Below are 27,291 nucleotides of genomic sequence, written 5' to 3' on the forward strand. Positions count from 1 at the left end.
AGCAGGAAGAACCAATTGATTTAGAGTAAAAAGGTCAAAGGTCATGGTCACTAACTGAAAGAAGGAGTATGGTTTCTGGATAATAGCACACTTCATAGACTTACACCAAACATTGTAGATGGCTTATATTTAATAGCAGGAAGAACCCTTTGATTTAGAGTAAAAAGGTCAAAAGCCATGGTCATAAACTGAAAGAAGAAAAATGGTTTCCACAAGTTCTTCACTATCAACAGCTACCAAGCTTTGTGGATGATTTACACTTGAGGTTAAGGAATAAGCCTTTTGCTTTCTGGTTATAAAGGCCAATGTCAAGATCACTCACTAAAGAAAAAGGTCTTTACACTGGAATTTAAGTTATTGACCATGTACTTTTACTAAGGTGTATGGATTACATGTGGTCAGAAAGAAGTACTTCGATCATTAGGTCAGAGGACAAAGTCACTGAGATGGAAAAAAATGTGTTTTTTCTATAATAACTTAATTTCTGGACCACTTACTGTCCAAAGTCCATGAAGAGTTTGCACTTAATTATGGAACCAGCCTCTTGATTTTGAAATTGAAAGGTCAAAGTCAGAATCATTGTGGTCATAGTAATATGAGTTTTGTATTATAACTTCTGTTCCAATGCAACTCCCATGGCTGCCACTTAGAGTAATAAGTGTTAAAAGTTGGAGGTCATGGTCAAGGTAAGTTTAACCCTTTACCTCATACAAGCATCTTTGGACGCCTCTACTCCATTCGCATGGAAGCGCCTTTTGACGCCTCTGCAAGATTTGCATGAAGCGCCTTTTGACGCCTGCTGTAAACATCAGCCATTTTGAGATAGTTTTTGTAGCACCACCTTCGGGGAAACCCTCCCCCATTACATACTACATTCATTTCTGCGAATGACAATTACGTCAGATCACGTGGTCGCTGTTCATGCACTGGTCGATATCTGCTATTTAAAGTAACTGGGTCGTAATCTCCACTCTCCAAAATGGCAGCTGCGGATTTCATTCAGTACGTACGAAGTTTTCACGATTAGAATAACAACCACGAAAGATTCAATAAATTAGGTAAAGGCTCTGATATTAATGTAGGCAGCAATTAGTTTTTATAAATTATCAAATTCAGTTGACTTAGTGATATAGACGCACATGAAAACCTTGTAAATTTCGAGTATCGGAAATGGCAGCTACGGTTAGTCACGCGGCCTCACTGACATGACGGTGAACGAGTTCTCTCAAGATTTTGAAGCACATAAAAAAATTCTTCTGTGGAAAATAATTACACAGCTATAACAATCGGACATTACTCTTAAATTTTTCCACATGTAATATATGTGTACCAAAAATGTAAAATGGTTAAAATTGTTGTTAAACGTAACATACACTAAATTGCTTAACAGTTCACAGGCAGGATTTCATTCAGTACTTACGAAGTTTTCACGAGTAGAATCTCAACCACGAAAGATTCAATAACTTTGGTAAAGGCTATGATATTTATGTAAGCAGCAATTAGTTTTTATTGATTATCAAATTCAGATGACTTAGTGATGTAGACGCAGACGAAAAACGTGTAAATTTCGAGTATGGGAAATGGCAGCTACGGTCGGTCACGCGGCCTCACTGACATGACGGTGAATGAGTTCTCTCTCGATTTTAAAGCACATTAAATATTCTTCTGTGAAAAATAATTACACAGCTATAACAATCGGACTTTACTTTTCAATTTTTCCATATATAATAGATGTCTACCTTAAACGTAAAATGGTTAAAACTGCTGTTAAACGTAACACCACTACATTGCTTAACAATTCACAGGCATGCCTATGCTGATGCGGTTTGCTAGGTAACAGGTGTTCTATTTATAGCATGCTGCACTTTGTCACTATGCTCTATGAGGTAAAGGGTTAATAAATAAATAAAAAGAAAACAAAACAGTAGTGCACAATTTTGAATGTGCTTGAATTTTGATGGTTATTTGAAAGTAAAATTTTTTTTTAGGTTAGCTCCCTCAAAAAATACTGGAACGGTGCTTGAAAACACACGGTAGTCCTTGAGAAGTGTTTGAATTGCAAACTGATGTAAATGAAATTACTTGACCTCTATACTGAGGAAAAGAAGTCCCTTGATGTAATGTTTTTCCCTAGTGTAACAACAAATATTTGAATTCCTCTTTAAGAATGAAATCCTTATATCAGAAATTTCCTGCATTGTCCATGCCATGATCAACATTCATTCAAAAGTTTATATGCAGTTGATTAAGGTGCTTGAAAATCAACTTTTTTTTCTTGAAAAATGTTGGAGTTGAAATATGAGCCACATAACACTTTCTGCATAAGTTTAATTCAAGACCATGTACCTTGACTAAAGATTGAAGTCTTTTGAAGATTGTTAGGAATTTTCAGAATGAAGCATTTTCTACTTGTGCCTACACAGGGACCAATGAGCTCTGTTAGGAATTTTCAGAATGAACCATTTCCTGCTGGTGCCTACATGGAGGACTATTGAGGCCTGTTAGGAATTTTCAGAATGAACCATTTCCTGCTGGGGCATACATGGAGGACCATTCAGGTCTGTTAATACATTTTAGAATGAACCATTTCCTACTGGGGCCTACATGGAGGACCATTGAGGTCTGTTAGGAATTTTCAGAATGAACCATTTCCTGCTGGTGCCTACATGGAGGACTATTGAGGCCTGTTAGGAATTTTCAGAATGAACCATTTCCTGCTGGTGCCTACATGGAGGACCATTCAGGTCTGTTAATACATTTTAGAATGAACCATTTCCTACTGGTGCCTACACAGAGGACCATTGAGGCCTGTTAGTAAATTTTAGAATGAACCATTTCCTACTGGGGCCTACATGGAGGCCTGTTAGCAACTTTAAGAATTAATCATTTCCTACTGGTGTCTACATAGATGACCATTGAGGCCTGTTAGTGCCTTTGAATGAACCATTTCCTTCTCGTGCCTACAAGGAGGACCATTAAGCACAGGGTAATATCATTGACAGGTTGAGAAAAACTTTGAATAAATAGCTTTTTATTACAGAGATGTTCATTTTTCTATATAAACTACCTTTAATTTCAAGACAAGTGATCCTGAAAAGATCATTAAAAACAGTATTCCAAGCAGTTTCAGGTCACATCATGGGTACCACTTTAACACATTGTGTATGATGTCACTACCTTTTCTGTTGATTTGGATACATTCTAGTGTTATTGTTCACAAAAATTAAGAAAGATTTAATCTTTTAAAAGTAGAAGTTAATTTTCGAAATAATGTTGGAACTTGTAAGGGTTGAGTTGTTGCTCCTGGGAAAGTAAATACGACAAACTGGATAGATTGAATGATAGATTGGGAAAATAAAGACAAAACCAGATTAAAATAAAAGACAATTATATTATTGAGTAAAATGTCACAAATCAATTTACAACTTACATTTTGTCCATATCTTGTAATAAAACCTGGAGAAATCCATAATGCCTTTAAATCCATTTATATGATAAGTCTGTAAATTCTGTTAGAGGTTACAGACCAATATCTAAATTGTCCTCATTGATCCAGTTTGCAATATCCCATAATATGATAATTCCATACGTCTTGCAAATAAACAGGGAAAGTAAAGCCCACATTTTGGGATTCACAGTATCATATAAATGTCTTTGTTGGAATGTCATTATATACAAAGCCCCATAATTTTTCCTGGTCTTGGTAAACATTGTCCAATGCTGATTCCTAATTTTAACTGTCATCTGTGGATGCTTATGTGGAGACATTGCTTGTGCTCTTTAGTTTGAGCATGCATTCTTTGAAATCTTTTAATGCAAACTGATCATTGATATAAACTCTGTTGGCTGAATATAGGACACTTAGGTCAATTAGAGGGTTGTCAGCTAAAAAATAAAGTATTTGCTGCCTTCACAAGCTAAGAGATTAAGGTCAGATGGGTACAGGGGGAGTTTTAGGACTCAGGTTGTCACTGAACACATATGATGTCTGCAGCTTGATCAAAGGATAGTTAACTGGGAAAATAAAGTCATTATTGCCTTTACAAGCACAGGACCTTGTACTGGCAGATAAGTAAGGAACTATTACTTGGGAAGTAGATTTGTTTATGAAAAAGGCATACATATTTAAAATCAAAACCTTTTTTGCATCAGATACTGAGTTTATTTAGCAAAACAGACAAAATGATACATAGTTTATTTGTTCAAGCTTAGGAAAATGGAAGCAATGTTCTTACTAGCAAACACCCTTTGGTAAACAGCAATTAACATGGAAACAAAGCATGTCTATTTTAATTGATATTTACAGTGTAACAAACACTTCCAAGTTGTAGATTCTCACAGAAGTGCTCATGGCTATCAATCTGATGGATGGTCATGCTTGAATAGAAAAGAACATACCATGATTATCATATGCTGATTACATTAAAACAGGTTTAAAAGATTAAAACACAGTTTTCAACCTATATCATAAATTGGTGTTTATTTATTAGCATTGTCACCTGTTTGCATTCACCAGCATTTTTCATTGCTTGCTATTTTGCCGCATATTGTTACCCAGTATAGTGAAAAAATATTTTTTCCTAGAAAAGCTAACAAGATATGTGATTTCTTATGAAGATTTGCAATAAATCTACAGGAACTAAGTACTATTTTTGCGAATAAAATGAGTGAAAGATCAAGGCTTAATTTACCAATTTTTATTGCAAATTTCTTCATGTTCAACAAATAGGGGCCAATTCTGTTGTCATTTTCTAGAATAAAATGGGAGCACACCTGACTCCATGTTATAAGTAGATTTACAAGTTGTCTGGTTATGAGTTATCAATAATTTGAACTCCATGATGTAGCTGTGAGTCATGCTTTCCAGTTGATCCGTCATACGACTACAAGATTTCACCTGCAGCTCCATCATGCAATATCACATGTATTATTTTGTTCTGCTTTTATTTGAGAAAATTGAGTTGATTCTGTAGATTCTGTAGATGTATAAAGTACAGTTTAGAATGTCCTTTGTGTAATTGCAGCTTCTTTCTGAAATGAAGAGACAACTAGCAGAACTTCTCTATGATATGGGCTTTATTGGCAGTAAGAACCCAAAAGATCACCCTGCCAACCAATTCAGAGGTTTGTAACTCTCAGAACTAAACTGTGAATGATTTAATGGAAGTCAATTTTAATGGAATACCCTTTACATAATAGTAGGCCTTTGTGCATCAGTATTTCTGATCTTTGTTTCATTCCAGAAATTAAGTAATTTCTGAAGTAAATGCCCTAAAGTAAATACTGTATGTACTCTCTTGAAAGCCCAGCCCAACTGCAGAGAAGACAGACCCTGATCTGCCATAGCAAAATGTGCCAACTGATTTAGGGTCTGTGTTGTGTTTTCTGCTGATTGCTTGTATATTAAAAGTCACACTGGTCATGTAGGCATTCAACACAGATTATTTTAGTAATTGGTGTAAATCTTTAGAATTTGATTCTACATACCTTTAAATGGAAATTATCTTCTTTATTTGGATCCTCATACATCCATATTCCTTTTGAAGGTCATTATTTACCTCCCCGAGAAGTACATATGGCAAAATCTATATTAAAGTATGGGGACATTTTTGGATGAGATCTACCTATAGGTGTTATTCTCTACAATCCAGGGGCCCCAAGTGGCCAAGTGGTCTAAAGCGCTCTCCATTACGGATCACTGCCATCTCACCTCTGTCTGCTTGGGTTTGAGTCTCGGATTCAGCCAATGTGGGTATGTGAGAAAGCTTGCCAGTAGCTTCTCGTGGGTCAGTGGTTCTTTCCGGGGTTTTCTCGGGTTCTTCCTCCACCATTATTACTGGCTGCCATGTATAGCCTATCGTGTGCTGAAAAATAGCGTTAAACCCCACAACAACAACAACTCTACAATCCAGACTGAATGTTGTGCAGTGTGATGTCACAATGAGAGCTACACATGTTGATAAACTAATTTGCACTACCCTATATTGTGACGATTAGACTTGACATGCTCTTTTTTGGCCCAATTTAGTACATGGTGACCATTGTAAAAGTTCATGACAATCAATAGTTTTCATCTTGAAGTTTTTTGGTGACAGTTAAGGTGCAGAGCATTCAGTAGTCAGAACTGAATAGACTTTGGTTAAACAAAGTTAGTATTAAATTTTAAAACAGCAATTTATATTTAATTTAAGATAATTAAATGCACAAACATGAATTGTATGACTTTAACTATAAAAGAGTACATAGACCCTATCTACTGCTGCATAATGTGCCAGGTGATCTGTGGTCGGTGTTGTTTATTCTACTGATTGCTCCTAGCAGACTACATAGACCCAGATCTGCAAATGCATTATGCATCATCAGATCTGGATTTCTGTAGTTCTTAGTTGAACTCGACTTTCATGTGAGTATATATGATAACTAAAAAAATGTATTCTTGCATGTAGGACATTAGTGTATGGACATCATTGAAAACCTCTTTTCATATGCTAGGTTTTAAAATATGAGTAAGACATTTGGGTCAAGAATGTTGATATATAAGGTATGTTTTATGAAGGCAATAACAATAAGATTCCTTATAATATTCATGGTTTGATTAGAGCAAGATACATCTCATTTTAGCTTCTTTAAAGAAAAAAAGGTCTTTCTCCATGAGTTAAAAGCTCTTGTACAGATATTGGCTCTTTAAGCTGTAGTTGTTGGAGACAGTTTAAATTGTAGTTTTAGTTTTTTTGATTTGTTCTATTTTTCATTGTTCATATTAATATTGTGGAGAATGACAATGACCATCCACATTTGTTGTTGAGGGATGATGCAATCCAATCATTATAGTAAAATATTCAATTATAAACATAAGGCATAAAACATTTTATTTAAAATTGGATATTAACATCAAATAGCATTTGATCTGCAGAGCTATTTACTTTGACAGTCGCCTAAAAGCAGTTAGATGGATACATATAAAACAATTATTTACTTTTTCTTCTCCATTAACTTTACATTGTCAGAATTTTGCAGCATTTCTCCGCGACGTGTATGTTTAAAAACAGTATTTTTTGGGGGATTGCTCTTTATTGGGAACAAACAATGCACACTCATGTAGCAGATGCCAGAGCTTTTGATTTATTAAATTTGTCAGTCGATTAACTAAGGAATCTGTTTGAGCCATTTGAAAGTAGAGATGATAAAAGCTGACAACATGGATGAGTTCACAGAGTCGCAAAATAAATGTTCTACAAAGCAAACAATTGAACATGATATCTTTAATGCACTACAAATGTGAAACATGATATCTGTAATGCACTACAAACATGAAACATGTATTGAAAACATCATTCTGATGACTTAAACACTTATTTAGGAGAAATGTTCCTAAATATTCACAGATCAAATATTTTATACTATAATCTGTGTTTGCGCATTGTCTTGCAAGAAGGGACTAATATAAATGGAATGGTCTCTTCATTCCTCAGTTTTCTCTCAAAAGATACTTTGTGTGATCACCTATGATGGACCTACTGGCAACAAGGTAGAATGCCAAAATTCCAACCTTTGTCTCACCAGTCCTGGATCCAGCAGGTCTGCATAATCAATGCTTTTTCTATATTTTGGAATGGCCAACTGTTACACATCTCCAACACCTCAGGTTCAGAAGTTGATACAGGAATCAAAAGAATTTGAGTTTCTCACCTATGTGACAGCCAAATCCAGCTGTTTTGCTATCCTTACTTTTAATATCTCAGTCTGGTTGTCTCAGTCAGGCCATCTCAGTCATGGTGTCCATGTACTAGAAGCTACTTTAAAAAAAGAAGAAACCCTTGTTGTCTTCTGCTGTTTCTGATGGAGTTGTTGTCACGTCAAACAACAACAACAACAATAGATATGTAACATAAAAACCCATATAGCAACTTAAGGTCTCCAAAACTTTGAGAACACAACATGTAAAACATTTTGAGGGAGGTAGACACATGCAAACGCATGAAGACTAGCTCAGCTGTTTGGTATTATGATAGAAACTATAGTGTGTATAACAAACTATAGTTTGTTACACACTGCATGGTGAATTTTATCCTGTCTGTAGGCCAAACTTAGGTCCATTAATTATAGCTGAAAGTACCTAATTAGTTTTAAATACTTTGTGCAAAACAAATTAGATATTGTTAGCTACATTCAAAGACACTGGCCTGAAAATTGATTGAACTACAGATAGGATAAAATTTGCAACACTGTGTGACATCTGACAGGAAACACTCCTCCATAGACACATACACTACAGATAGGATAAAATTTGTAACACTGTGTGACATCTAACAGAAAACACTCCTCCATACTTACAGACACTACAGATAGGATAAAATTTGCAACACTGTGTGACATCTGACAGGAAACACTCCTCCATACACACAGACACTACAGATAGGATAAAATTTTTAACACTGTGTGACATCTGACAGGAAACACTCCTCCATACACACAGACACTACAGATAGGATAAAATTTTTAACACTGTGTGACATCTGACAGGAAACACTCCTCCATACACACAGACACTACAGATAGGATAAAATTTTTAACACTGTGTGACATCTGACAGGAAACACTCCTCCATTCACACAGACACTACAGATAGGATAAAATTTGCAACACTGTGTGACATCTGACAGGAAACACTCCTCCATACACACAGACACTACAGATAGGATAAAATTTGCAACACTGTGTGACATCTGACAGGAAACACTCCTCCATACACACAGACACTACAGATAGGATAAAATTTTTAACACTGTGTGACATCTGACAGGAAACACTACTCCATACACACAGACACTACAGATAGGATAAAATTTGCAACACTGTGTGACATCTGACAGGAAACACTCCTCCATACACACAGACACTACAGATAGGATAAAATTTGTAATACTGTGTGACATCTGACAGGAAACACTCCTCCATACACACAGACACTACAGATAGGATAAAATTTGCAACACTGTGTGACATCTGACAGGAAACACTCCTCCATACACACAGACACTACAGATAGGATAAACTTTTTAACACTGTGTGACATCTGACAGGAAACACTCCTCCATACACACAGACACTACAGATAGGATAAACTTTTTAACACTGTGTGACATCTGACAGGAAACACTCCTCCATACACACAGACACTACAGATAGGATAAAATTTGTAACACTGTGTGACATCTGACAGGAAACACTCCTCCATTCACACAGACACTACAGATAGGATAAAATTTGCAACACTGTGTGACATCTGACAGGAAACACTCCTCCATACACACAGACACTACAGATAGGATAAAATTTGCAACACTGTGTGACATCTGACAGGAAACACTCCTCCATTCACACAGACACTACAGATAGGATAAACTTTTTAACACTGTGTGACATCTGACAGGAAACACTCCTCCATACACACAGACACTACAGATAGGATAAAATTTGCAACACTGTGTGACATCTGACAGGAAACACTCCTCCATACACACAGACACTACAGATAGGATAAAATTTGCAACACTGTGTGACATCTGACAGGAAACAATCCTCCATACACACAGACACTACAGATAGGGTAAAATTTGCAACACTGTGTGACATCTGACGGGAAACACTCCTCCATACACACAGACACTACAGATAGGATAAAATTTTTAACACTGTGTGACATCTGACAGGAAACACTCCTCCATACACACAGACACTACATATAGGATAAAATTTGTAACACTGTGTGACATCTGACAGGAAACACTCCTCCATACACACAGACACTACAGATAGGGTAAAATTTGTAACACTGTGTGACATCTGACAGGATACACTCCTCCATACATACAGACACTACAGATAGGATAAAATTTACACACTGTGTGACATCTGACAGAAAACACTCCTCCATACTTACAGACACTACAGATAGGATAAAATATGCAACACTGTGTGATATCTGACAGAAAACACTACTCCACAGACTATACACATCAATGATAAAAAAAAGAGTAAAATCCAAACTCTCTCAAAGACTGCAACAACTAGAAATGTGTTACATCAGACCTGCCATTCAGACACCCCTAAACAGTCCCAGTTGAATTTTTTATTTATAAACAAATGAAAATTCATGCACTTACCAATCAGAGTGGTACATTCATCTGTCCACACGCGATTTCACAAGAACATTGCACTAGTAATAGCAGTGCTTGCCATATTTCCATGAAAGAAAATATTAATTTTGAAGAATATCATGAATTAGAAATCTGATTCATCACTACACACTTAGTTAGGGGCCCCGAGTGGCCGAGTGGTCTAAAGCACTCTCTGTTACGGATCACTGCCATCTCACCCCTGTCTGCGTAGGTTCGAGTCTTGGATTCAGCCAATGTGGGTATGTGAGAAAGCTTGCCAGTAGCTTCTCGAGGGTCGGTGGTTCTTTCCGGTGTTTTCCCGGGTTCTTCCTCCACCATTAATACTGGCCGCCATGTATAGCCTATCGAGTGCTGAAAAATGGCGTTAAACCCTACAACAGCAACAACAACAACACACTTAGTTAGAACTGTATGGTAGTCTGTACCCAGTATTGTAATGTATCATGCCTCTGCCTACCATAGAACCTTTTCCGGGGCCCCGAGTGGCTGAGTGGTCTAAAGCGCTCTCCGTTACGGATCACTGCCATCTCACCTCTGTCTGTGTGGGTTCAAGTCTCGGATTTGGCTAATGTGGGTATGTGAGAAAGCTTGGCAGTAGCTTCTCGTGGGTCGGTGGTTCTTGCCGGGGTTTTCTCGGGTTCTTCCTCCAGCATTAATACTGGCCACCACGTATAGTCTATCGTGTGCTGAAAAATGGCATTAAACACTACAACAACAACAACAACAACAATAACAACAACAGAACCTTTTCCAAATTAGAACTGATGAAAGTTAAAGGTTATCCATATAAAAGATATTAATTGCTTATTGTTATTTTCTTGACACCCATCAATTAAATGTGATAATAGAGTAATAAATATCAAATGGTTTTATGTTTCTATTTTCTCATGCGCAGAACATGTTTACTTAAGGTCGACAGGTTGCCCCTTTGCCCTCATTAACATATTATTATAAACGCACAGTACTGTAGTTTGAACAACAATAGGACATGGCACTTAACCTAACAATTATAACTTTTTTTCATTTTCTTTGAATGGCATATATAGCTAGATTCAACTTAGATAATTATCCAGATTTTTCGTTAACAAGTACAGGACCTGATGACCTTTGTATAGAATGAGAAGCAATAATAATACATGATTAATAATACTGTGTTTTGAATCTGTTAACTAAATTGTTAACTAAATTGCAAAAGTTCAGGGTTATTTCAATTTAATTGGAAAACATTTGATGAGAAAAATAATCTATGTCAGTGTTTGTACCAAGACAAGGAAATCCCAGCCACAGGATTACAATTTTTTTTTCCTCATCAGCATAGCCTCATGGGGAGACAAATAATGTAACCCCTTGAGTGGGATTTCCTTGTCTCGGTGCAAGCCCCAACATAGATTCTCTTGTCTCCTCATCCTGACTTCTCCACTCTGATGTGAAATCTTTGAACAACAGAAGATATTTGAAGATATTCCCTCATCTGATTTATGGCAGGTGTTTCATTCCAGCTCAGAGTTACTGAACCTGCACATCTGGATCTTATTAAACACACCCTTAAGAACAAACAGTTCTCACAACAAGTGGTGGAGAATCCCTCACTCAAGTGAGCTGGCCCTGGAATATAATGTAAATGGAGTGCACAAGAGCACTTTATACCAATATAGGCATCCATACCTCAATAGGTAACTTCCTTTGGCACTTTGATGAGAAACAGTTAGCACCAATCATAACTAAACCTATCATTCCACGATCATGGGCACAGTATTCTCATGGAAGAGAAGATATCGAACAAACCAAACAGATATCCATTCTTGGCCAAAGACAAGATCAGAGATATTTCATCCTAAAAAGCTGAATTTCATCAGGAGGTGCAGAAGGTTACCTTTCTGGGTCATTTGACAGCTTCATAAAGATGCTGCTTCACAACTTCTGATGGATTTGCAGGAGGGAGAGATTTTTCCCTTTCAAAGTCACTCCCTGAAATATGGAGTCTATTTTCCAGTTGTGTTATCTAGAAACTGTCTCATATACCTTTGATGACTGGAGATAGTCTCTCCAGAGTAAGGGGATGTAACTCTCTCCACCTCTTACATGTTCACCTAAGGTATTATGATTGGGTAACATATTTTGAAGAAGAAACCAGTTTATTTTTCTTTTAAAATGTTTTTTTTTTAATTATATTACCTACCCAATGATAGTATACATACACCCTCCCAGCACCTTTGGAGTTAAAACAATGGTCAAGGATTTAATTCAGTACAGTAACTGGATATGGCTTTGTTAAAATCATGGTGCATATGCCAGTAAAGACTGACCCATTCACTGCAACAAATGAAGTTGTCCTGGTAAGGGAGACAACAAATAAAAGTGCTCATTAACATAAAAACACCAACATTTTTTAAGGCTTGATTTGTGCATATTGTGCATTTATTATATCAATACACAGGCAATAAATTGTTATATAATAGGAAAGTCCAGGTAAGTGAGAATTTGCATTTTTACCAAGGTGAGCCATTAACCTGCCCATTCACAAGGTAAATTAGATCATTACAGTAATCAAAACAGTATAAACACTGTGCATGGATGTTGTAATCACGTTACGATTTGTCATTGTGTCTATTTTGTCTCTGTTTCTGTAGATAATATGGCCTTAGTTAAGGCTGTGGTATGTGCTGGTTTGTACCCAAATGTTGCCAAGATCCAGAATGTCCCAGGACCCAAGGCCAGCAAATTCAAGTAAGAACAAAATGGTGCATCAAATTTACTGGGAAGCTTTTTCTAAATAAAATTATTGATGAAATTGTGACAAGTAGGAGAATAATTTTTATAGAGATTGTTAACATATGAATTTTTGCAAATGCAAATACTTATTCCTGAGTCATATGATGTTGAACTGTTTCTTCTACATCTGTTGCGTTATTCTTTTCTGCTTCACATTTAATAACATTTCATTTTAAATGTTTGAAGGCTCTTTCTTTTCAAAATTGAAAGAAAGTCATATAATATTTTTTTTCTTCATAGAATGTTGTTTTACATTGATCTGTTTATGAGGCCATTAGAAATTAACCCATTTTTAACTTTACAGATTGCCAAAGGTTGTTACCCCCACTGATGATAAGATTGGGATTCACCCAAAATCTGTCAATGCAAAGGAAAAGCAGTTTGAAAGCAAATGGCTTGTGTACCACAAGAAGCTTAAAACAACTCAGGTTGTATGCAAAATTGACTCTGTGACCCCAATTTCACTAAACATAATAACATTTCTTCAAATTGAGATTTATTTTAGTATCTTTATCCTAGGTTTGTGATAATTAGTTATCACAGAACAGCAACATAATGAAAATAAACCGTAATCGCTTAAATTACCCTAATAAGAGTTGTTATAATCCCAATGTTTGTGTGGATTTCATTAGATTTAATGAATTTCTCAACCCTTGTATTAAAAATGTTATGGTTTCCACCTACTTAATTTTGAAATTAAATAGTGATTTTGAATCCTTTACACTATCTATAGTTTTGACAATGTTATTTTTATTGTTCAAGGTACAGTATGTAATGTAAAATTTTAAACTGAGCTCATATTTTGAGAAATTATTAACTGTTACCAATGGGAATTCTTTTTAAGCTTGCTCACATTAAGTTACTTTAGATTCCTTGGTAATTATGTTGGGCAACAGTGATGTTGTTTGCACTTTTAATATTTAATTTTAATAAAAAATATTATATTTATGTACATTTTTGTTACTTGTATAGTCATGAAACCCTTTTGTATTATTTGTATGTTATTGTGAAAATTACGCTACCATGCTAAACTTAGGTCACATTGGCTTAGATTTAACTCCTAATGAGTGTACGTAGATGTTTTTCTTACTTAGACAAACCATAACTGAAATTTCGAGTTCCTTCAATGTTTCAGACACCATATTTAACAAATAGTAATAGTTTTCAATTGTACGGAATATTTCAAGACACCAAGTATATGTTTCGGCTGGCTTGGTTTTGTTACAGCTGACATAAACTAACATATTTTACCTGTACTAAATACAGGTGTTTTAAGAGAAAACTGTTAGACCACAAAACCGCTTTGATTACCCATGTTATCATGTGGATTAAATATGGACATTGTCAGTAGGCATCAGTAGTATGTGGGTGAGTATTGCAGACTGAGTCACATGACACAAGATGTGAGATTTGTCATGTAATGATAATACAAAAATAAAATCATAGTAGTAGCTTTAAAGGGACTCTAAGCAGGACTTTTTATACAGACTGTGCCAAGGATAGCTTTATATGACTAAGCAAAACTGTTTATACAGACTGTTCCAATGATAGCTTTATATGACTCTAAGCAGAACTGTTTATACAGACTGTTCCAAGGATAGCTTTATATGACTCTAAGCAGAACTGTTTATACAGACTGTTTCAAGGATAGCTTTATATGACTCTAAGCAGAACTGTTTATACAGACTGTTCCAAGGATAGCTTTATATGACTCTAAGCAGAACTGTTTATACAGACTGTTCCAAGGATAGCTTTATATGGCTCTAAGCAGAACTGTTTACTGTTTATGCAGACTGTCCCAAAGATAGCTTTATATGGCTCAAAGCAGAACTCTTTACTTTTTATACAGACTGTCCCAATGATAGCTTTATATGGCTCTAAGCAGAACTGTTTAAAAAGACACTCCCAAGGATAGCTTTTTATGTTTCTAAGCAGAACTGTTTACTGTTTGTACAAAATGCCCCAAGGATAGCTTTATATGCATCTAGGCAGGAGGGTTTACTGTTTATGCAAACTGTTCCAAGGATAGCTTTATATGGCTCTAAGCAGAACTGTTTATACAGACTGTCCCAAGGGTAGTCTTATATGACTCAAAGCAGAACTGTATAATGTTTATGCAGACTGTCCCAAGGATAGGTTTTTATGGCTCTAAACAGGACCATATACAGTTTATGTAGACTGTCCCAAGGAATAGCTTTTTTGTTTATACAGACTACTCGAAGGATAGCTTTATACGGCTCAAAGCAGGACTGTTTACTTTTTATATAGACTACTCAAAGGATAGCTTTATACGGCTCAAAGCAGGACTGTTTACTTTTTATATAGACTACTCCAAGGATAGCTTTATACGGCTCAAAGCAGGACTGTTTACTTTTTATATAGACTACTCCAAGGATAGCTTTATACGGCTCAAAGCAGGACTGTTTACTGTTTATATAGACTAATCGAAGGATAGCTTTATATGGCTCAAAGCAGGACTGTTTACTGTTTATACAGACTACTCGAAGGATAGCTTTATATGGCTCAAAGCAGGACTGTTTACTGTTTATACAGACTACTCGAAGGATAGCTTTATACGGCTCAAAGCAGGACTGTTTACTTTTTATATAGACTACTCGAAGGATAGCTTTATACGGCTCAAAGCAGGACTTTTTACTTTTTATATAGACTACTCGAAGGATAGCTTTATACGGCTCAAAGCAGGACTGTTTACTTTTTATATAGACTACTCGAAGGATAGCTTTATACGGCTCAAAGCAGGACTGTTTACTTTTTATATAGACTACTCCAAGGATAGCTTTATACAGCTCAAAGTAGGACTGTTTATACAGACTACTCGAAGGATAGCTTTATACAGCTCAAAGCAGGACTGTTTACTGTTTATACAGACTACTCGAAGGATAGCTTTATATGGCTCAAAGCAGGACTGTTTACTTTTTATACAGACTACTCGAAGAATAGCTTTATATGGCTCAAAGCAGGACTGTTTACTTTTTATATAGACTACTCCAAGGATAGCTTTATACAGCTCAAAGCAGGACTGTTCATACAGACTACTCCAAGGATAGCTTTATATGGCTCAAAGCAGGACTGTTTACTGTTTATACAGACTACTGAAGGATAGCTTTATACAGCTCAAAGCAGGACTGTTTACTGTTTATTCAGACTACATGCTATGGAGATGTATATTAGTAGGTAAAAAATGTCTGTAGCTCATGTTGTTGTTTTCCTGTTCATTTTTGTTCTTCCTAAGATGACTGAAAATTGTCTTTTCAAAACTCGACCTTGTCACGGGGTTTGAGAGCAAAAAATCATATTGTGTTTTGGCTTGTATGAACAGACTGGTGAGAATTTGGTGATCCTAGAAGAAATGAACTGCTAAAAGAAATTCACTGTTGAAAATTCTGACGAATTTTTGAAATATGGTGTCCAAAATATTTTATGGTCTGGGTCTTTCGATTAATCATACTATAAGAGATTCTTGACTGTGAAATGACCAAATCCTGTATCACCACTATTCTTAGGTGTTTCTCCACGACTGCAGTATGGTGTCTCCATATCCACTGCTTTTCTTTGGAGGAAAGATAGGAACTCTAAGGGCAAGTACATGAGGTGTATGTTGAGTCATTGTGCCATGAGCTCCCTGTTGATGGGAGTTGTTTCAAAGTGAATGGAATTATTTTTAAGTAGATCAAGTTTATACTTTTTTATCCAAATAGAAATTCCTCATTCTTTTGAAGACTTATCAGAGAAACTGAGTTAGAGAAAAGCATTCTGCTTGAATAATTAAATCATATTAGTTTAAATATTATTTTAGCTTTTATATGGAATAGAGAATTAGCATTTATACTTTGTACCTTACAACACTAAATCCATGTCTGTCTTTGCTGTCTTTAATCACAGTTAAGAGGAGGTTAATTTAAGGTAGTTTAATTAGATTACATGCACAATAACATTTAGGGGACTCTCACCAGTTATTATGTACTTTTGAGATAGTGACGTTTGTAAGGTGAAGTTGTTTGCATTTAAAACATGCACAATGGAGAAAATGTTGGCATACCTCTATGCTACAGTAATGTAATGTGGATGATATTTCTTTGGATATTATACTTTTGGAAATTGTACATGATCTAAGCACACTGCTAACTAAAATGAATGCTCCCTTGTGCTAAAAAAATCAGCCTGAATAAGTCTTAAGTACGCTATCCATAGCAGCTATTAAAATACTGAAAATTAATTTTGCCAGACTAGACAATACCAGCTTCTGAAAGTGCAATGAATGAATTACCAAATATGTAAAACGTATAAAAAGTTATCCATTCTTTTTTGTACAAATTGAAGTTCAGGAAGTGATTATGACCCAGTGGAGCTAGCAGTGTTTTGAAAGGTGCACATCTGGAGTAAGGCCAAGCTGTATACTCTAAAACCAATATTACACCCATCAATCATATACCAAAATAAAGGGAATTAAAGGTTCTTGAAACTATACCTAAGATATTCAAGGTTTTTATTAAACAGCCAGTATAACCAGTGATTAAAGCCAGGGAAATTCTTTTTCTTTAAAATTCTAATCCTATGCAAAATGCGAAACTGTAGAGCGCCACCTTATAACAATGTTCAATTGATAAACTGAAATGAGTTACCTGACATACAACTGAGGCTGCTGACTCATTAAGCATGTACGATTTGTATGCCTTTTAACTTTTTATTATTATTCCAACTCCATTATTTTGTACAAAAGACGTAATTAACGTGATAATAGCAAAGGAGGCCTGCTTTTTATTTGGTGCAACAATACGACAATTGCTTCTTCTAGTCTGATATCAATACATGGTCGGCACTTAATTAGTTTCTCAGAGAAAGACTTGCAGACATAGCTGTTATAGTAGATTGGCAAATTTTACGTATAATTACAAGAGGACACATTCCATTTATGATGATTACACTTAAAGTGAACTAAAAGAAAGAATTAGAACACAAATTTCAAATGTTAAAAAATAGGCGTGACATTTTCATTGATCGGAATTTCCTTAAATATTGGTAATTATGATGTACTTAGAATGTCATTTCAAAAGAAAATGTAACAAATTATATGACTTGTTTCATAAAGTTGATTAAAATTTCCAGGTCCTATCATTCGCTTTTGACGATAAAATGAGCGATATATCAAAGTTTCAGTTACCAATTTTGATCGTGATTTGCTTTAAGTTCAATAAATAGGGATCAAGTTTTAGGGTATTTTCTGGTTTAAAAAATGGGATCCATGCCTGACCCCTTGTTATAAGTGGGTTCACGAGTTATCTGGGTGCGAGTTATAAAGGGAGTGGTGTATATTCTTTAAAAGTCAAAATATTACTTTTATTAATTATTTAAATACAACATTTCAGCATTACTGTTACAGCCAAATTTTATTGTAATTAATCATCACATATATTAAAAAATTCTAATATTGTGAGTGTAACATTCCATGATATGTAATTTATACAACAAATGTCAAAAAATTCTTGTAGGAAGAAGACCAAGAGTGTGTGTCAGTAGATACCTGGATAGTGTTCAAGGCTTCTTTCAAGACAGCTCAACTAGTCAAGGTACTAAACAGAAAATGCTCACTGTTTACCATATATACTCACTTATCAGTCAATTTGACTAAAGGTGGACCCCTATTTTTAGGGCTACAGAAAGGCACTTTATAGATTGGAAGTCAGATCAGTTCACAGGGGTGACTTATTCTCAGCAAGTCATAGTTGCACTTCTGGAAAAGAAAACAAGCCCAACTGGGGGTGAGGGAGGGAGGGAGGGAGAGAGAGAGAGAGAATGTAAAATACAGTCACATTATTGAGTGGAACATGTCACAGATAAATTGAGACCTTTTAATTTGTTCTAATTAAATCCATAATGCTTGACATTTTAAATCCATGTATATGATAAATCCATAAATTCGATCATATATCATATACCAGTGTAATCCATAAATTCGATTATATATCATATACCAGTGTTAATTTAGTTCAGAATGACCTGATTCAAAATATCCCATAATATGTTAATTCCAAGTGTCTTACAAGTAAACAGTGAAAGTTAAGTACACATTTCTTTGTATTCACAGTATCCTATAAATGTCACTATGTAATGTCATAATGTACAAAGTCCAAGAATTCATCCTCATTGTCTGATAAAGTTCTGAAATTTTCCATCGTTATCTGGTCATTGTAGATCATTGTGGTCTAGTCATCATAAATGTCATCCAATTTCGATTTCCTCAGCTTCACTGTCATGTATGCGAGCTTGTGTAGAGAATAAGCTAGGTTAGTAACACTTTAATCATACAGTCGGTGAAATCTATTAACTCATTAACCCCTGGCATCTTGTTTATATGTCAGCAGGTAGGAGCCTACTTCCGAGCTGTAGCATCAGGGTCATTTAAGATACACTAAAGTGGATGGTATTATAGAAAGTTAGACAGATGTAGCTCTACAATGATACCAAATAATCTGGACTTTCTGGTTGCACTACAAAATACAGAGGGAAAAATGTAATTTTTTGGACCTGATTTTTTTTCACCAAAAATTTGCCCATGGTTGGAATCCTATTTTGTGTATGGATTTTTTACTTTTTGGCCCCAGAGCTAAGGCAGACCAGTCTGAACTGCACACAGATATGTGAACCTTTGCAAAAAAGTAGGATAAGATGATTGTTTGGAATAGAAATTGTTATGGATACGAAAATAATGGGTCCGATAAGCCAAAATAAAAATCCAACTTTTTCCCATCTGCTCAAGCACTATCAAAATAACCAATGAAAAACAACATTTCTAACACAAAAAGACATTCGGTTAACCAGAATTCTCTTGGAAGTTGATGTATTAGGATGTATTCAGAAATATCCCTCAAGATGTGTTTCCTACTAGCATTTCAGGCAAAAATGACAATAACCTCCAGGGGTTAATGAGTTAAATGTTGCAACTGAACATGTGTCATTTGTGCAGAAAGATCACAGGGAGTTCAAAAAACCACCCTCTGTTACTGAGCAAGTACTGTAAAACCTGTTATGAGAGACTGCCCCTTTTGCCAGCAAAAAATGGTCTCTGAAGACAGGCGGTCTCTCATAATAGTTTTGTAAAAAAAAGTCCAGTTCCCAAGGTACAGTTTCAGAATAATTTAAGGAAAAATAACCACAATCACTGTAATATATTTTATTCTTTATTAACCCTTTACCTCATGCAAAAGTCTTTGGACGCCTCTACACCATTTGCATAGAAGCGCCTTTTGATGCCTCTACTCCAGTTGCACGGAAGTGCCTTTTGACGTTGACTGTAAACTTCAGCCATTTTAAGCCGGTTTTCATAGTGCCACCTTCGGGGAAAAACCCCTATTAGATACTACATTCATTTCTGTGTCAGATCACATGGTCAGTGTTTATGCACTGGTCGATATCTGCTATTTAAAGTAACTGGGTCATAATCTCTACTCTCCAAAATGGTGGTCACAGATTTCATTCAGTACTTATAAAGTTTTCACGATTAGGATCACAACTATGAAAGATTCAATAACTTAGGTAAAGGCTCTGATATTGATCTAGGCAGCAATTAGTTTTTTTTTATAAATTATCAAATTCAGATGACTTAAGTGATATGGACACAGACGAAAATCTTGTAAATTTCGAGTATGAGAAATGGCAGCTACGGTTGGTCATGGGGCCTCACTGACATGACGGTGAACGAGTTCTCTCAAGATTTTAAAGCACATAAAAAATTCTTCCATGAAAAATAATTACACAGCTATAACAATTGTACTTTACTCTTAAATTTTTCCACATAGATGTGTACCAAAAATGTAAAATGGTTAAAATTGCTGTTAAATGTAACATACACTACATTGCTTAATAGTTCATAGGCAGGTGTATGCGTAAGGAGTCGAATAGGTAACAGGTGTTCTATTTATAGTGCACTGCACTTTGTAACTATGCTCTATGAGGTAGAGGGTTTAAAGTTTTGCTTAAATATTGTATGCATTCATCTGAAAACAAAATTTTATTGCAATAAAGATATACTTCTATCATTAAACATGAAATCACATTTCAATTTGAAGATCACATAATTTAGCATATGAAATCTTTTCTGATTTAGTCCTATTCCTTTATGACACCTTAAATGTGTTTACCGATGTTTAAACCCCTATTTTGCGAGTAGTATGCTCTTTTTCAGTTCTTTCATTTACAATAATTATTTTCTCCAGTTTTAAAATTTGTCTCTTTTTAGCTAGAGCTTCATCCATTGTTACTGAGGTACTATGTGTAAACATCATTTGTTGACAGTTGTAATATCGACTGTAAAGACACTTTTGACTGGGTTTTGGGAAAAAGTATGAAAAATGTATACATGTACATTGCATATCTAACAATTAATGAATTACAGAGAAGCATTTATCTTGTCCAGAAACAGAATCATTTACTTGCAGACAAAAGTCAATGGCTTAATTCAAAGAAGACATACAGGGATTAACTCTGCAAACAAATTGCATAACCTGGTTGCACCAACTTGATTAGATTACAACTTAGTAATTGGGATGATATCACTTTAACACTGGGGGAAAAACCAACAAACATCACAGAACTTTAACACTATCAATCCAATCGCACAAATGATAATCTCTTGCTAATTTAATAGACAAAGACCTTATTCACCCCCTTGGCAGTTTGGATTAACCCTAAAGACAAACAGTATACGCGACCACTAATGTAATGGTAACCTTAATTTTGGCACTACAATGGCAATTTGTGACATGTACATTAATTAGATCACGGGTGGACAGAATTCCTTTTTTTGTTGTTTTGTATTTTTTTTTTATGTTTGTTTTTTTATGAGAAAAATCTTTACTAATCAAACAGTTGTTGTCACAAATGATTACATAAAGGTCAGTGGTGTCTATCCTCACAATACAGTCATTCATAGAGCTGGATAATTGTGTCCTACTCATCCAGGCCAAGTGCTGGAACAATCTACATGTAATTTAGTCTGTTTTACAATGGAAAATACAAAACACAATAAGCATACCCTACAAAATGACAGATATCAGTAGCCAGCATATATGTTTTTGTTTGTTTACTTAGAACAGTATAAGTGGTCATTGTTACAGGGATTAAATAAAGGTCAGTGGAGTTTACCCCATTTTTGCGATGTGGTAGTTCATAGAAGTGTCATAATGCATATTTTGTCAAGACATCACAGTCGCTGGTTCCATTCAGCAGGTAGTCGCTCATAACAGAGTGTTTATATGATAAAATTGATTGTGCATTACAGTTGTGTTTGGGAATGACAGGTGATAGCTCATAGTAGAGGTTGCTCATAAAAGATTTTATTGTATCAAAATTGTAGCACAATCAAAAGGTTGTCATATGGGAAAATAAAGAGGGTACTGCCTTTACAAGCTAAAGGGATTAAGGTCAAACATTCACTGGAAGATGTAGAACTCTACGTTGCACTGAACAAGTGCATTTACATTGATGAAAAGGATTGTTAGCTTGAAAATGAGAGCTTCCTGCACAAACCAACAACTTTTCAAATCACATGCATGGCAGAAAAGTTGGGAAATATTACTTGAAATTAAAAAACTAATTTATGGAAACGGATACAACTTAAATCTAAACTTTTATTGCATCAAACACAGTATCTATACAGCAAAACATATTGGATTTATTGGTCAAGCTTTCTTGTTTATTCATTGAAAGGATTCAGTGGTCAGGAGTTCTCTTTTATGCTTTGAACGGATTCATTGGTCAAGCTTTCTTGTTTATTCATTGAAAGGATTCAGTGGTCAGGTTTCCTCTTTTATTATTCGTAGGGATTTATTGGTCAGGCTTCCTCTTTTATTATTCGTAGGGATTTATTGGTCAGGCTTCCTCTTTACTTGTTTGAATGGATTCATTGGCCAGGCTTTTTAAAAACATTTTTGAATGGATTCATTGGTCATTCTTTTTCCTTCATGATTTTAAGGGATTCATTGGTCAGGTTTCCTCTTTTTTTCTTGAATTGATTCTTTGGTCAGGTTTTGCTCTTTAATTCTTTGAATGGATTTGTTGGTCAGGCTCTCTTGTTTATTCTTTGAATGGATTCATTGGACAGGCTTTCTCTTTTATTCTTTGAATGGATTCATTGGTCAGGCTTTGTGTTTTATTCTTTGAATGGATTAATTGGTCAGGATTTCTTTTTTATTCTTTGAATGGATTCATTGGTCAGTTTTTCTCTTTTATTCTTTGAATGGATTCATTGGACAGGCTTTGTCTTTTATTTTTTTAATGTATTCATTGGTCAGTTTTTCTCTTTTATTCTTTGAATGGATTCATTGGACAGGCTTTGTCTTTTATTCTTTGACGTCCAGTTGCTATACTATATTACCATGTGCCTTTGTTTAGGCGATTCTAACATGAAAAATGTAATGTTGGCTTTGCTATTTATCACAAGGCCTCAATCCACTGGCAAATATTTATAGCTTAATAATAGCTGATCATGACGCTAAACCTATAAACATTAAATGTAATTAACAACACTACATGTAGCAATTTAGTGCACATTGTCACTAAACCCATGATATATAACAAAATACACACAGCTGTAGTATTTAATCATTTTCCAAATTTCTTACACTGATCTAACCTTACATTAACAAGTTCATGCAGCTCACACAATTACAATGTCATCACAAAGTTTAAGAAATGAAACAGGGACTGTAGAACTTAAAAGTTTAAATAGTTTTAGTCTTCTAAAATCTCCATGGATTCTTACATCTGCATTTGCTGTGTGAAAGTAAATCATCTGCAATTAACTGTGGCTTGCTTTTTGTAAAAGCAGGAAATTTGAGCTCAACCCTCAGGGGAAAGAGCAAGTCCTCTATTGTAAAGCCATGGTCTGCTATGATCTCATCTCCTGGCAAGAGATAATTCAATAAACCACATTTTTGAACAATAAATTTGTCTTTAGCTCGATCACCAAATGTTTTTGATATAAACATTATTTGACCATGTGGAAAAATTCCAACTAAGTATTTGGCAGTGTTAAGAGATTTATAGTTGTTGTCTCGCCTCTTGAGGTTTGTTGGCCTTTATAAGTTTCAGTATAATCTATTATGTATGATGTGTGTGGATAGTTCTGTACAATTTCACATGGGAACCCAAGGACCAGACATTTCAATTTATCTGCCTATGCTGGAATCCAGACTTAATAATTTTCAGAAGCCAAACTTCCTGAAATTCCAATTCTTTTACTCAGGTCCTTAAGTTTCATCCAAGCTAATATTATCTGATCTTCTCATTTTAATTCAAAGTCAAAAGTGTTGAACTGAGCCATAACATTTACAAGTGTGAACAACACCTCTTTACTTATGCCTCTTTAGAGGAAGGCATCACATTTATTAAAGTTTCAGAAGCTGACAGTTTTGTTATTGGTTTTGGTCTGCACTCCTTTTATCATCTGTCAAAGATATCTTTATTTGGGTAAATTGTGTTTGAAAGTCTGCACTCCTTGGCATATGAATGCCAACATTGTTCTTTGAAGTTTGGCTCACAATACTAAGTACCAACACAGTGTCTGGACTGTTCAGCATGAATCCCAATTAAATGGGAAAGCTCTTTTACTAAAGTAGCTGATATTTCTTGGTATGAAGGACCTTATATTCTGTGTTCAGACTTGATATAAGTGTCTATCAATATTTTTTAAAATTTCCATATCTTTGTAAATCTTGCATCTGTTGAGAGTTACCTTATTTTCATATCCCAATTTTAGCTTTGGAAATGGATTTCTTTTGGTTAGTCTTCCATCTAAAAGTGTTTTGAACAAATAACAAACCTTTTTGGTATTGTTTTTCTGTTTAAAGCTTTCATCCACTCATGATGGCATAAATGAAATTTGTAAGAAACTGAACATGCACATTCCATGTGAACATTAGGATTCTTTCTGTATATTTAATATTCTTTAGTTGTCCATGTTTTGTACTTTGATTTTGTATCCATTATAAACTCATCAGTATATGTACAATTGAGAAACACAAAATGTAAACACAAAACAGCTGATATGGCCTCAGACAAATTCGCAGGAGGGTAATGGCTGATTTACCACACGACTGAAAATGGCAATGCCCATGAAAATTGGCTCAGTGCCAGATAAACATGTAAATAGCCTCTGTAAGTAATGATTTGTATACTGTGCTCTATTAATGTGACATATGGATGAAATAAAGGACTCTGTTTATAATTGACCATATATGGCAATCCATTTCTTCTCCTTTCCATGCATCATAAGTGATATATCGATAAATTCTCCTCTCTTGCACAGGACTTGAGAAACGAACTTGACAAACTACTGGAGGATAAGATAAGCAAACCTGGAATCACAAACTGGGATCCCAAATCCAAAGAAGGGGCTCTTTTGAGGGCTATCCTGCACCTAGTGACCACAGAGGACCTTCAGTACCAGGCCACAGGGGCAGTGTTTAGGGACTACAGGTGACAGTGATCCAGTCTAGAAGGAGATTGATCATTTAGCTAAAGGGACCAACTAGACATAGTGACTGAGAATTGAATCTGCTACATATTTTAGATGATGTTTATCCCTGTTTATCATTTGTGTTAGATTTCAGATGTAGCATGAAACAGATAAAATCCAAATTAGAACATGGTCCTATTCGTCCATTCCAGCTGAAAGTGTATGAGGATGTCATGGAAGTCTGTGAAGTCTGTGACACTTTAGTAGAGATTCATCTGTTATAAGAACAAAGGCTTGAACTATGGATAATCATATCCAGTATATTCCAAGAACTTTTCCATTGGAGGGAAAGTTTTCAAATAAATACCTTCTTGAAAAGTTGTTTCAGCTTGTAAATGGCTCCATATAGATACTTTATGTTCTGTATGAATTGTTTTCTTTCCAAGTTTCTTGTAGAAATCTCATTTGATAGGTGATATACGTAACCATGGTTGCAGATGTTATCCAGGAACAGGTTTATGGTCAGAAAATATGTCAATGCAGATAACATATTCATGGACTGTGCAATGTATATTGAACTCTCAGGGTCTAACACTTCATGCACTCAAGTAGAATATAGGCAATGATCAAGACATGTTTTCTCCAAATACATGCGTTAAAGATAGTACTTATAGGATAGTATTGTTGGGCAATAATGTTTTTGGGGACAGAAATGAAGATGGACTGATTGTTATAGCATCATCCATGAATTTCTTTCTAAATCTTAATTTCTATTACTGGTTCCTATGGAAACCAAAATATGTGTTAAAGAATCTATATTTTGTACTGTGCCATTGTTTCTGTATTGTACAAGAAGTGTTTGCTGCTATTTTGTGGTATTATCATTAAAAAAATTTTGACTTCCTTGTTCATTTATTGTTATGATAATATTGCATTATTTTGGTGTGTGTGTGATTTGGATTTTTAACGTAGCTTTAACAATTGTTCAGTCATATCGCTACGATGTCTGCAGTGTGACAGTTTATAGTGATGTTTAGCACTGGGGCATCATGCCACAGACATTTAGCATGTCCCACCCAGTCACATTATCCTGACACCAGGCCAACCAGTCCTAACACTTACCTGTTAATGCTGAGCGCCAAGCGAGGCAGCTGTTAGTACCATTTTTATAAGTCTTTGATATGACTCTGCCAGGGATCGAACCCACAGCCTTCTGCATCCGAGGCGGTTGCTTTAACCACTAGGCCACTGGAGCGGTACTCATTATTTTGGTGAATTAAAATTGTTGAAAAGGGAAAGCAGGAAATCTGTTGATTATATGGAGCTGATGTTGTGATCTTTTGCAAGAAAATGTATTATGAGTGATTTTTTTTGATGTGGGTATGTCATCCTTGTCTTGGGGAAACATGAGGAATTTTCTGAATATAGGGGTAATTTAACAAAATATGCCAGGTAGGGATTGTAATATACAATTTTCATAGTCTTTTGAGTTTTGGAAACAATTTTTTAGAAATTAGTTTTTTAATCGTGCACTCACTTACCTTACAACAGATTCAGTCATCAAGTTGTCTGTTAACATAAATTCTATGTAAATAATTTGTTTGGCACCATAATTTTCTCAGTAAATTGTCTGGTATAATTTTGCATATAACGTATAGTTCCTTAATCCAGGAATTTCACTTTTTTTTCTTTTGGAAACATTGGCAGAGTTAGCACATATTAAGAAGGAAGTTCATTCCTTTGAGAAGTAATTGTGTTAAGAACACCCATTACAGTATAACTGATGCAGTACGGAAATTGCACATAGATAATATTCATATTATTAGATATACATAAAAGTGATAAATTACTTTCTTGCCTGTT

At 35.2% G+C, this 27,291-nt stretch overlaps 1 protein-coding gene across 2 annotated transcripts in view; it reads left to right on the forward strand.

Annotated features, from left to right (window-relative positions):
• Positions 1-26,331, forward strand: part of LOC149781581 (ATP-dependent DNA/RNA helicase DHX36-like) — a 116,248-nt gene extending 89,917 nt beyond the window's left edge. The window contains exons 23-28 of one of the 2 annotated variants that reach the window (XM_089935625.1): positions 5,025-5,124; positions 12,812-12,908; positions 13,258-13,381; positions 16,478-16,556; positions 18,468-18,541; positions 25,279-26,331. In XM_089935625.1, the coding sequence (XP_089791751.1) occupies positions 5,025-5,124; positions 12,812-12,908; positions 13,258-13,381; positions 16,478-16,556; positions 18,468-18,541; positions 25,279-25,452 (648 nt within the window). In that variant the 3' untranslated portion in view covers positions 25,453-26,331. Of the gene's footprint in view, positions 1-5,024; positions 5,125-12,811; positions 12,909-13,257; positions 13,382-16,477; positions 16,557-18,463; positions 18,542-25,278 lie in introns of both variants that reach the window. The other variant, XM_089935626.1, reaches the window with a different exon arrangement.
• The last annotated feature ends 960 nt before the right edge of the window (positions 26,332-27,291 follow it).

Source organism: Sinohyriopsis cumingii, chromosome 15, assembly GCF_028554795.1.
Source record: "Sinohyriopsis cumingii isolate HCF-2022 chromosome 15, ASM2855479v2, whole genome shotgun sequence".
Taxonomy (NCBI): domain Eukaryota; kingdom Metazoa; phylum Mollusca; class Bivalvia; order Unionida; family Unionidae; genus Sinohyriopsis; species Sinohyriopsis cumingii.